The sequence below is a fragment of the Tribolium castaneum genome, chromosome 4 (assembly GCF_031307605.1).
Source record: "Tribolium castaneum strain GA2 chromosome 4, icTriCast1.1, whole genome shotgun sequence".
In the NCBI taxonomy this organism is placed as follows: Eukaryota; Metazoa; Arthropoda; class Insecta; order Coleoptera; family Tenebrionidae; genus Tribolium; species Tribolium castaneum.
In genome coordinates, this window is record NC_087397.1 from 12,807,671 (window position 1) to 12,818,774 (window position 11,104).

Genomic DNA, 11,104 nt, shown 5'->3' on the forward strand with positions numbered 1-11,104 from the left:
GGTGGTTTTTTGGAAAGCGACCAGGGAAAAGTAAGAGATCCGGTAACATAGAAACACAAGTTTTATTCATTACAAAAGCGTTCAGTCTCGTTACAAATGAAAATAACTACACTTGGTTTGAGATTTATTGAGTACAAGAACTAGCAACTAAATTAGATTCTGATCCCTCGGCGTTTTCAAACACGTCTTCTTGGTCCGAGGTCTCGACTTCTTCATTTGGTTCTTGAATAGACATTGGTTGACCCACTAGTACCAAACTATTGTCATTTCGGGACTCATCGGCCACGAAAACTTCTTGAACAGAATGATCATCAGCGTTTGCAAAATCAACAGAACCGCTCGATGACGACGAATCTGAACCAGAATCGTTGCCCTCGTCGTCCGCATCGTCGTCATTTATGGCAACAGTGGATGGGTGAACCCCTGGAAACGCTACATTCAATCTTCGACTTAGTAAAATCGCCCTCTGCGTTGGTTGACCACTATTGACTATTAAATGTTACAGATATTCCCTCCCAAAGATAAAGTTTAGCGCCCGACGCGAAACGAAAGGCAATAATTATTTAAGAAAAAGAATAATCTTTTCTTCCTCCAATGTTACAATTCGGAGAAGAAAATTTCCACCCTCCAAATATTTCATGAATGTAGTTATTAAATATCCCGAAGGAGGAAAATGAGAAAGGGAAGTACATTGTTTCCAACCGAGGGAGGAAAATTTTCATATTTTCATGGGATATTTTAAGGGTGGAAAGCAATATTTTCTGATGAAATCTTGGTAAAAAATATTTCCAGTGGTACAATTATAATGCACTACAAATGTTTTTTTTAAACCAAGATTAGTATAAAAAAATTGAATTAAACTGGGTCCCTGAAAGAAGAAAGTTTGAACTTTACTACTTTATAATATTAAAAAAACTAAATGTCAGTAGAGGCTTGTCACTTTTCGTCTGCGGCCTTTCCATCGTTTCGATAAGTTCCATGAAATAAGTGAAAACTCATCTTATAGAATAAAAAGAGATAAGCAATATTGGACCAACAAAAAAAATGAATAGACGGCCATTCACAATTAATCGGAAATACAATCTGTCTATAAATGAATGTAGAATCGTAGTAGGTATTAAAGGTTTGTCGCTTCTTTTAAGTTTAAGAAAAAACGAACTGATTGCCAGGGTAGATATAAAAATAGGTACATTTCCGAAATTTCATAGAGATAAAATAAATATTAAATGCGGCAAATTCAAATTCCAAATCCATCTGAGATCTTAAACTCTTTATAAACAGTGGGTATTTATTCCCTCTTTGATTCTGTTCTGGTTTTGTGGCCGGGGTTAGCCCTAGAGCCGGTTTACCGCCTCATTTGCTCCTCAAATAAATAATATGACCAATACAAAATTACCTTTGTCTTCCCAGCAAAAAACTGCAAGACAATTGATAAAGAACCAATGTTAGACGAACAAAAAACAGACCAATTATAAAGCGTTTAAAAAAAATCTCCCAATAATTTTTGTATAGTGTGATATTTTTCTATATTCTCTAAAAATATGAATTTGTTCTGAATGAGAAAAGCAAAAATGACACTGTTAACAACGCGAATTCGGTAAGTTATAGACGAATTTTGCGAGGTAATTCCGATTTGACTGAAACGCGTCTTGAAATGCTCAAAAAATGTAAAATTTATAACAAAATTACACAGAAAACGGAGTTTTTAGAAACGCTTTGACAAAGGAAAAAACAGCATCTTGAATCTAATTTGATGACTTTGTAGAGTATTTCTAAGAAAATTTACGAAATATTCAGAGTATTTCTTACTGCAAAAACCAAAAATTAACAGGGTGCTCAAAAATTGGCGCACCAACTCAGTGGTACGTTGTTGAGAATCAAGTGCAGATTACGAAAAAAATCTTGAAAAAATTCCTGAAGTCATTTAAAAAAATCTAGAGTTACAAACTTATTTTGTTAACTTCTTCAGTTTTCATTATTGTTTAATGTTTTTATGTTTCACACTAAATAATCGTTCCCTTACAAGCGATGAATAATTATTTTTAAATTAACTATCAGACTTTATCAGTTTTTTGCCACATATAATTTTTTTAAATTGGTTTTATTTATCAATAGCTTTAATACAATTTTTTTAATATTATTACCTTTATACAGAGTAATTCTTAAATAGACCGACACAATTTTATCACAGCCTTGCAAGGATAAGTGGAGACGATCTGCAGCACATTTACGCTTTTATTTCGAAGGGGTAGAAATCCCCTTAATCCGTGCCACCTACGACGCTTATAAGTTTAAATTAGTTGTATTACAACAAAATGTGCTTGTTTTGATCATGAATATCGGTAATAACACAGTGATCATTGTTGCATTGATCAAGTACATTGTCATCAAATAAATATCATGCTTTCTACTAACTGTGCTAATATTACTTAGAAGCATATCACTGGCGTACGCTTGATTTCCAACATAAACTTAAATTCTTTTGTTTCGCAAATGGTGATTCTAAGAATTTTTTTACTATTTTTTCCAGCATGTATTAGCTGTTTCAAAACTATAAAAACGCAAACGTCGCATTTTTTCTCAAAATTAGTTGCTGTAAATTATTTATGCACTTCAAAAAAATAATATCTAATGTAATTTATACTTTTAAGAGTAGAGAGACCTAATCGTTAAAATATGTTTTACATTTTTACCAAAATAATTTGGTAAAATGCGACGATGGCGTTTTTATAGTTTCGAAACAGCTAATACACCATTGAATTGGTCCGTTGATTTTTGAGCATCCGGTATTTTAACGTCGATTTTCGCGAGTTCTAGAAAACGTTGCGTTAAAACCGTTTTCCATCTAATCTAGCGATTTGACAACTCACCTTGAATAAAACTTGGTAAAAAACAATTGCGAGTTTGGCTGAAAAACATGATAAATTCTCAAAAAAATACCTACAATGTTAACAATTTATCGGTATTTGGAAAAGACTATAGCTGCAAACATTTGATACAAACTATGTAATTTCACGGACATTTCGTTTAGATTTTGATTTACAAAACAATTCTAAAGTATGTAGTCGAGCTCATAATTTCAATTTACATAAAATAATAATTTTTGAAAAATATTTTTTGTTATTCCATAAAATTAAAAATTTCGAAAAACAATTATTATACTCAAGAAAATGGAAAAAAATTGATAATTATAATAAAAGGCAACATTGTAGGTATAAAAGAAAGTAAATCAAATGCAAAAGACTTGGAACCAAGGACTTAAGCACTGAAGGGATGATAATAATAATTAATGCTCTTGTAAATTTGTAAATTTTAGGCACAACTTTATGACCTAAATGTATTCTTAATTTTTTTAGATAAATAATTATAGTATTATACAAGATGTCTCAAAATTGGCAAATTCTGAGTTCAAAGCGTTGTAGAAAATTACTTCTCTAGTATAAATATAAAAACAAAATAACGATTCGGCGCTTCCCCACAAAGATACATTGGTTTGAACATGGCTTCTTAAATTGCATTGTCTTCAAACGCAGGCTAAAAATTTCAGTGTTTATTTTTTCTTAAAAATAAAATAAATTACAAAGCTAATTTAATAATAAAGATAATTTTTTGAGACATTGTTATACAATATTATTCTTCACAATAATCTTAACCAAACATGACAAGAAACACTGAAACTTTTAGCCTGCATTTGAAGAAAACAAAATTCATAGAGTCATCTTCAAGCCAGTGTATCTTTGTGGAGAAGCCTTAAACTTTATTTTTTTCTATATTTGGACTACTAAAGTGATCCTCTACAACGCTATGAACTCTAAACTCGCCAATTTGTATTTTGCCTATAAACAGGTATTAAACTTTTTTGATGTATTCAGTGTGGCTTTTAGCACATACGAGTAAATCAAAGAAAAGCGTATTGGCGCAAACAAAATTTAGCAAAGTTTTAAACCAAAATAAATAGATTCCATTGGAGCACGGACTCGTAGCCCCCAACCGTTTTTTCGCCACTGAGCTATTAATACTAATCAACGCAGACGACAAGAAAAATAACATTTTAGAGAACTAAAACTAGGAGGCAGAATGACTCAATTTATTTTTCATTTTCCTGATGTCTTTGCACCTCCTAACATTTGAGTCCTCCTTCGTAAGATAACATCTCTCAAGCGACGTCTTACCAACTTATCATACCTAGCCCGTCACCCTGACAGTAGAAATGAGGCTCATCATGCAGGTCATCTTCAGGCGGCAAAACCTCAGCCTCATCAAAAATCTGCAACAACCAATTAGGAAAGCCGCTCTCTTCGGGAGGTAGCACTGACAACGCAAAAATTATCTACTGAAAGCAATTATTTATTTGAGTACCTGGATCATTATTCTCGGCCACAATTACGCAACTGTTTGGAAAAGAAACACCATTGACTACAACATCCGAAGCCTCCATTTCAAAATCTTCAAGTAAATCAACTTGCGAGTTTATATCAAAGAGGGCTTCACGGCTGGACCAAGCCACTTCTACGTCAACCGGAGGCTCAATTTCTATGTTTTCCTCTTCGTCCTCCTCGGCTTGAGCCACGGCCACCTCCACGTCATTGTTATTAGCATTGATCAATTCTTGATTATCCACAATTTCGTCGTTTTGTTCCACGTCTTCAGCCGGGTAATTATTACCCTCCAAGTCCCTGTTATTGTTAGCTAAATCGCCGTTTTCTACTATTAAAATTGGTTCAACAACTGGAATTTCTTCCAGATTCTCCTCCGGTATCAACTCTTGTATCAAATTCCCCCGTATATCCTCATCCTGACACTCAATTTTGTTTAGGGAATTCTCCAAAATGCAAGTCGTTATCGACTTGACATCGTCGACCGATTCGTCACTATCCGACGATTGTGACTTTTTCAGCTGTTTCCCTTTTTTTGGATCGCGTGAAGGTCCAGCAATTGGATGTTTGGCGATTTCTTGGCAAATTTTTTTCATCACTTCGCGGTGCGGCAGATTTGAGGCGAAATTGAAGTACTTTTTTTCCCGCCGGACCGCATCTAGTTCGTTGATTTTGTCGAAATTATCAAACACCGATAAAATGTGCGATAGTTTGTTCGGTCTATCATTCAAGCTTTTAAAGTCTAGAGCAACGGCCTGGTCTTTTGATTGGGGCGAGTCGTCAGGAGGCGATTTTTGGTAACCGGAATCGAATAAAGCTTGCGGGTTTTTGCTCTCGTTGACTTCTAAGTGGAGCTGCGTTTTGACGCCTTTGCTACTCACAGCCGGTTCATTCTCTGATAAACAGAAGAATAAATCGTGTGTTCAAACTATTTAAACTACGCGGAAAGTACCTTTGCTTGTGGAGCTGGTCCACGTTAAGTCGTTTTCGTCCCAATCGCTAAACTTGCCCTCATCAACGTTGTATTTATTGTCTGAACCATAGCCTGACGCTTCGGTATCACTACCGGAGCCCCCACTGTCCATTTCAGCCTCATAAATTACGCAAGATTCGAGTTTCTTAGTAATTGGATTCCGACATTCTTCAATTTTGTAATTATATTTTAACAATATTTTTCTGAAATACGAGAATTTTGACAGCGCAAATTGACATTCTTGTCAGTGCCAAAATTACACCAGCTACTTGATTGCAAAATACAATGTGTTCAAAAATGGTTGTTCATCAAGTCACCTATGAAATTTGAACATAATGTGCCGCTTAGTTTAAATCCAGAATGCCGTCAAAGTGACAAATCCGTCAAAATAATGCAAAAAGCTTCGAATCCAAAAACGAAAAGAATACACAACAAAAATGACGGAAATATAAAACAGAAATCAAGACAAACCTTACCCTTGAAAAAAAGAACTTTGCCGAAAAATGCAAAAAGTGAGTAAAAATCTAATTCAAAGATTTGAGAAAGAAACTACAATAGTCATTTGGAAGAAGCGGCACATTAAATTTGAATTCCATAGTCAACTTGATGAACAATCATTTTTGAACACATTGTAGTATACAGCGTGTTAGAGAATGGTTTGGCAAAAATTTAAAGACAATGAGAATGGCAAGACAAATCGATTAAGCAAAATTTATGTAAATAAAAAATGCATAGTTTTCCCAAAAAATCGTTCTGAAACTCAAGTCCCAAATTTTGAGAACCGCTGAACTGTAATTACAAGAATTAGCGTAAATGTTAATATTATTGACAAAACAGCAGAAGTAAATTAACTTCTTGGTCCACTACGTGATTCTTCTACTATTTCAATTTGTGTTTTGTTATTACATTTTACGAAAAAAAAACTAAAAAAATTAACTGCTAATAACTACCATAAACCACACTGTGGCTCTCAACAGGTGGGTTAATAAAAATTTCTAAATAAAGTAAGGTGGCGGACACGGAATTTTGGACGCCTATAACATTTCGTTGACATAAACGTATGGAACAACCAAATAACAGAAGCGTCCAAAATCACGTGTTCGCCACTGTACGTACTTTTTGGGAAAATGATGTAAGGGTTTTTAACTCGTCTGATCATAACAAATTCAGATACGAAATATTGCTAAGTTATTCCCTAACACCCTGTATAGGTTGGTCCGGCTCAACTCTCGTCTTCTGTAGCTCAGTTACTAGTATAGTTTGAATTTTCATATTTTGGAGACGTAATTTGATTATACAGAGTGTCCCAAAAAAGTATTGTGTCATAACAATATGTTTACCTCAAAAATAACGGATACCAAACTAGACACCAGAAACAAATTTTCAAAACTTTTGGTGCATTTATTAAAAAAACTAAACGTTATAAACAAATGTGACAGTGATTAGTGAGTAAACTGGAAACAAAATCCCTACTTTTTTTTGTAAACTAGTGTTTGTTATTTATGCAAAAACTAAACAAGCAATGGTAGCTACAATGTGTTTTTTTATAATTCTCATCTAGTCGTCTGTGAATTTCTCATGTAAAATCAGAAAATGCCGCTTCATATAACTAATGAAAGGCATTTAAACATCGAATATCACCATTCTCCATTTATTAAGGCTCCAATTGGTGAATTCGGAAATAAACTTCGACAATAAAAGTGTTTTCTTGCCCGATGTAACAATTTAGTTGCATTTTAACAAAATTTTCAAATAAAATTAATTGAATTTCTCAACTGACAGATGTGACATTTATTGCCAGAGGATTTAATTGAGCAGAGCGGCACAAATTTTTTTACATGTAAACCAATTTCAAAGTTAACTAGATGAGAATCATTTAAAAACGCATTGTAATATGACCACGATTATGACACAAGTATGAAAATACGAATACAAGTATCTTAGGGTAGAAAAACAGAAAAATTACCTTATATCCGGTTCTGGTGGAAACGGCTTTGTTATGTGGTAAATAAGTTGATTAAGTGGTATTTGGAAACACTTAGTTTCGACATTGTAAAACTCCTCTTCACTGTTTTCGAATAAATGCATTCTATATTTGAGCTCATCTAAGATTTTTTCGTCTTCAGTCCGCGTGTCAACATCGTAAGGATAATTAATTGATGCAATTAATTTATAGTCTGGTAGTTTTCGAGAGTGGGAATGATATGTACAGACACCATAAGAATTACAGCCGCAAGAATCGTTTGAAACATTGCAAGTTTCCTCGTAAGTATCACAGATAACGTCTTTTCTGATGAACACAGCTAATTGAGAGCAACAACCAATGCTGTCGTCAGTTCCATGAGGGCCTAAGCCAACACCATCAAACTGGACTGTGTATGAAGGAAATCGTGATGTTATGTTGGTGGCCCTAACAGAAACAAATTTGTCAAGCTTTTATTCAAATAATAATAATAATTAATTGGCAACATTCTATACAATGCTGCAAAGGATAGGTCACTTGACCGCTTACCATGACTGGAACTGCTCCCTGGTCCATTCGAATTTGTGATCAGCATGCCTAAATTTTTGCAATTTTGTAAACAAAACATTGAATTCGGCGTTTGGGGTTGTTACAATTACTAATTTTGGTCTAATGTATGAGAATATGTTGTATGGAAGCGCGTCTAGTGTATCAGGATACAAGTGTTCAATGCTGAAATAGAAAATTATGACTAAGAAATGTTAAATATGCGAATTGTTACATTTCTAATGCAATAACAGCGTCTGTGTTTAACAGACTTGGGTCGGGTTCTGCAATACTTCCTGCGTAAACATTTACAGTTAAAGGTTTTGGTCTTCCAACCAAATGATCGGCGTTTAAGGGGTACACTCTGTAGAGATAATCATTCAGTAACAAATCGTCAATATCGATAAGTAACAGTTCGCTTAATGATAGTCTGTTCTTGAGGAAGACAAAGAAACCGAACTCCGCACAACCAAAATCCACCACTTTATTTACTTGGTTTTTCCATTTTTCGTCCAAAAGGATATCGACTGCTCTTTCGTATCGCTGTTTGTACACCGGGGGATCAAATTTTATATCGTTTTCGGCGTCACGTTGAGCCAAAGGATGGTTTGGTGAATTTAGCTTGGTTATGGTGAAGTTACTCCACGATGAGGGAGCTCTTTGTTTCATTCGTTTTCTAAACAAACTGTAGAGAAAACTTGTAAACCAGTGGAATAACAATATCATTTTTCTGTATTTCGTAAATGTTATCAAAGCATTTTGTTTTTGTTTATATTATTCTACAAAGTCAAGAATGACGCATGCGCTTTCACTGCGCACAGAACATTGATGCTTCTCCACTTTCAATATTTAAAAAATGCTTTCAGTTTGTTTTTTCTAAGGTAAAACATGTTCAGTTATGAATTGTATTTCATTTATTATTTAAGCGGAAAAGCCTTTTGTAAGGAAATGAAAAGTTTTTGTTTTAAAACTTCAATAAAATTAGAAAAATGTTTCTTTTCAATAGACAATTTGCACATGCGCAATATTTAAAAAAGGGGCGCGCCAATTTGCTTCAAAATGTGATAGAAACCATTTAACTAATTATCGTGCTCATACTCAGCAGCATAAAACTTTCTAATAAAACAACACTTATTTTCAAATATCTTTATTTCATAAAAATATTCAATTTGCAGTATTAAATCATAATCCTTTGCTTCATCGTTTCTTTGCTTCTTGCTTATTCAATCTGGAAATAGATTAATTCTATTAGAAAATAATCTCAAAAACAAATAAACAAAAATGTTAAAATAAAGTCAGTTAGGAGCGAAAGACATTTAAATGTTGTAATCATTTAAGTTCATTTGAACTATGAATTCATCACTGATTAAATTTTTTAGTAATTATTTAATAAAAAAAACACTCACCACCATCATGAAGTGTGGGAAGACGTTCATTACTCGTATTGCAAACTGGAAAAAACGATTAAGTTAGAAAAAACTACCCCTAGTAAACATAATTAGATAAACCAAAAATATAATCAGTTAGGAGCGAAAGACAATAAAAGATTGTAATCAAAAAACTTCATTTGAACTATGGACTCATCACATTTTTCAAAAAAATACCTTAGTAGCTGTTTCAACCTATAAAAACACCGTCGCATTTTGCAGATTTTTTTTTAATAAGTTTGATAAAACAGTAAAATAGGTATTAATGCTTAGATCTCTCACTGAAAGTATTATAAATTACATTAGCTATCATTTTTTTGAAGTGCATAAATAATTTATTGCAGCTAATTTTGAGAGAAAATGCGACGTTAGCATTTTCATAGTTTTGAAACAGCTAATAGTTTATAAATAAAGCTTACCCATTCTTTGGAAAGTACAAGTATGTTGTGAAAATGCCCCAACATCTGAAAAACACAACTGAGTTAGAAAAATTACACAGAACTAATTGATCTTTTTAAATAAGTGTATATTCAGTTAGGAGCGAAAGACATTTAAGTGGTGTAATCACTAAAGTTCATTTGAACTATGAATTCATCACAAAAAATCCGACAATCTGTAAGGATATTTCTAATTAATACTAACCTTAAATCTGATCATATTTTCGCCACTAAATACCTGTAAACAAAGGTAACTATTAATTTAGAAGTGCAGAATCACTTAAAAAACTTACCTCAAGGTGGTTTTCTAATTTTTGCTTGAATAAAAATTCTTGGCACATCGATGTTTTCTTTCTTATTGACCGTTCTTCGATGCACATATGCATTACTTACAACTTCAAACCCCGCTTCAACGCACAAATTTGAGAAAAACTCGACTGAAAAGTAGTAACTCCTGAAAGATTACAGTGAAAATATATTCAAATACGCATAAACTCACCTCGTTCCATCCTGTCTCATGTAAAAATTATCTGATATTTTATGACCCGCTTTAAACCTCAACTGAGCCATATCGTATAAACCATAATCCCTGAAGAGCAAAACTCCTCCCGGCTTCAATACTTTGTGGATAACTCTCAAAGTGGTCACAAATTTGTCGGGATGTATGGCTGATAACACAAAGATCAGCGTCGCGATATCCACACTATTCGCATCCACTTGGTTTAGAACATCTTCTGTTGTTATATCGACTTGAAACGCCCTCATATACCCTTCATTGTAAAGCTTATTGCTTCGCACGATCTCAATCGCTTTCGAGGATAAATCGCAAGCAATTATATCAAAATTTAGCTGTTCCTCAATCAAGGGGAAAATAAAGTTGCCAACACCGCATCCAATTTCCAAAAGCACCCTTTTCGTGCCGGCTGTTTGATTGTCCAACAATTCTCTGAATTCGCGAGTTGTCCAGTGACGGTCTTTGAAAAAACGTGCCTCGTTACGTTTATAAAACAAATCCCAGTGCTTCCGAGCATCTTTCTCTAATTGTGAAGCTTTAAAATCTGATACTAAGCGCGAATTTTGCTGCTCTAAACGGTGTTGGTCTTCAGGTGATAACGTTTTGGGGACACATGTGATTTGTTCGATTTCCATCACATTGGCGACAAAAATAAAAACATGAAATGGTAAACGTGCTCACAAGGCACCTGTTCTGTTAAAATCGTAAAGTTTTTTAAAGAGATGACCAAGAAACTTTTAAATTTTTACTCACCTCAGCGTAACTCAACACAACGCAGCCATATTATTTAATCGTCAGGCAACCCACAATACGTAGGTAACACGCATGCGCAGACGTGATTTCATCACGTGTCAATTTTTGAATTTGA

General features: G+C 33.9%; 2 protein-coding genes and 3 non-coding genes across 9 annotated transcripts; all 5 read right to left on the bottom strand.

Moving 5' to 3' along the window:
- Nucleotides 1-43: 43 nt before the first annotated feature.
- Hen1 (Hen1 methyltransferase) lies at nucleotides 44-8,670 on the bottom strand. 4 transcript variants are annotated; one of them, XM_971096.5, is made up of 7 exons: nucleotides 8,094-8,669; nucleotides 7,862-8,044; nucleotides 7,316-7,759; nucleotides 5,329-5,552; nucleotides 4,360-5,271; nucleotides 4,186-4,311; nucleotides 44-423 (listed from the first exon to the last, which is right to left on the bottom strand). In XM_971096.5, the coding sequence occupies exons 1-7, from the start codon at nucleotides 8,582-8,584 to the stop codon at nucleotides 125-127; spliced, it is 2,679 nt and encodes an 892-aa protein (XP_976189.2). In that variant the 5' UTR covers nucleotides 8,585-8,669; the 3' UTR covers nucleotides 44-124. The 4 variants fall into 4 exon arrangements, 2 of the variants coding, with proteins under 2 accessions (XP_976189.2, XP_008200824.1); XM_008202602.3 differs by having other exon boundaries at nucleotides 255-423; nucleotides 4,173-4,311; XR_010333919.1 differs by having other exon boundaries at nucleotides 367-423; nucleotides 4,186-4,267; nucleotides 8,094-8,670.
- A 319-nt stretch (nucleotides 8,671-8,989) lies between these two features.
- Nucleotides 8,990-11,066, bottom strand: LOC656240 (uncharacterized protein). Of its 2 annotated transcripts, none has more exons than XM_064356452.1 (7): nucleotides 10,990-11,066; nucleotides 10,222-10,924; nucleotides 10,016-10,176; nucleotides 9,928-9,960; nucleotides 9,705-9,749; nucleotides 9,265-9,309; nucleotides 8,990-9,086 (listed from the first exon to the last, which is right to left on the bottom strand). In XM_064356452.1, the coding sequence occupies exons 2-3, from the start codon at nucleotides 10,869-10,871 to the stop codon at nucleotides 10,017-10,019; spliced, it is 810 nt and encodes a 269-aa protein (XP_064212522.1). In that variant the 5' UTR covers nucleotides 10,872-10,924; nucleotides 10,990-11,066; the 3' UTR covers nucleotides 8,990-9,086; nucleotides 9,265-9,309; nucleotides 9,705-9,749; nucleotides 9,928-9,960; nucleotide 10,016. The 2 variants fall into 2 exon arrangements, with proteins under 2 accessions (XP_064212522.1, XP_064212521.1); XM_064356451.1 differs by having other exon boundaries at nucleotides 10,222-10,929; nucleotides 10,990-11,062.
- LOC135266178 (small nucleolar RNA snR60/Z15/Z230/Z193/J17) lies at nucleotides 9,146-9,230 on the bottom strand. Its single transcript, XR_010334094.1, has one exon. It is a non-coding gene; the product is annotated as a small nucleolar RNA snR60/Z15/Z230/Z193/J17 (small nucleolar RNA).
- On the bottom strand, nucleotides 9,370-9,454 carry LOC135266179 (small nucleolar RNA snR60/Z15/Z230/Z193/J17). The gene has a single exon (XR_010334095.1). It is a non-coding gene; the product is annotated as a small nucleolar RNA snR60/Z15/Z230/Z193/J17 (small nucleolar RNA).
- Nucleotides 9,808-9,892, bottom strand: LOC135266180 (small nucleolar RNA snR60/Z15/Z230/Z193/J17). The gene has a single exon (XR_010334096.1). It is a non-coding gene; the product is annotated as a small nucleolar RNA snR60/Z15/Z230/Z193/J17 (small nucleolar RNA).
- Nucleotides 11,067-11,104: the final 38 nt, after the last annotated feature.

What these genes read in the sequence shown, in the direction of transcription:
- Hen1 (XM_971096.5), bottom strand. Translation starts at nt 8,584, where the DNA reads ATGATATTGTTATTCCACTGGTTTACAAGTTTTCTCTACAGTTTGTTT. An exon ending in AGGGAGCAGTTCCAGTCATG is followed by an intron (nt 7,760 to 7,861) that starts GTAAGCGGTCAA and finishes TGTTTCTGTTAG; the next exon opens with GGCCACCAACATAACATCAC. An exon ending in CTGTCAGGGTGACGGGCTAG is followed by an intron (nt 424 to 4,185) that starts GTATGATAAGTT and finishes TAGCGTTTCCAG; the next exon opens with GGGTTCACCCATCCACTGTT.
- LOC656240 (XM_064356452.1), bottom strand. Translation starts at nt 10,871, where the DNA reads ATGGAAATCGAACAAATCACATGTGTCCCCAAAACGTTATCACCTGAA. An exon ending in ATGAGACAGGATGGAACGAG is followed by an intron (nt 10,177 to 10,221) that starts GTGAGTTTATGC and finishes GTAATCTTTCAG; the next exon opens with GAGTTACTACTTTTCAGTCG.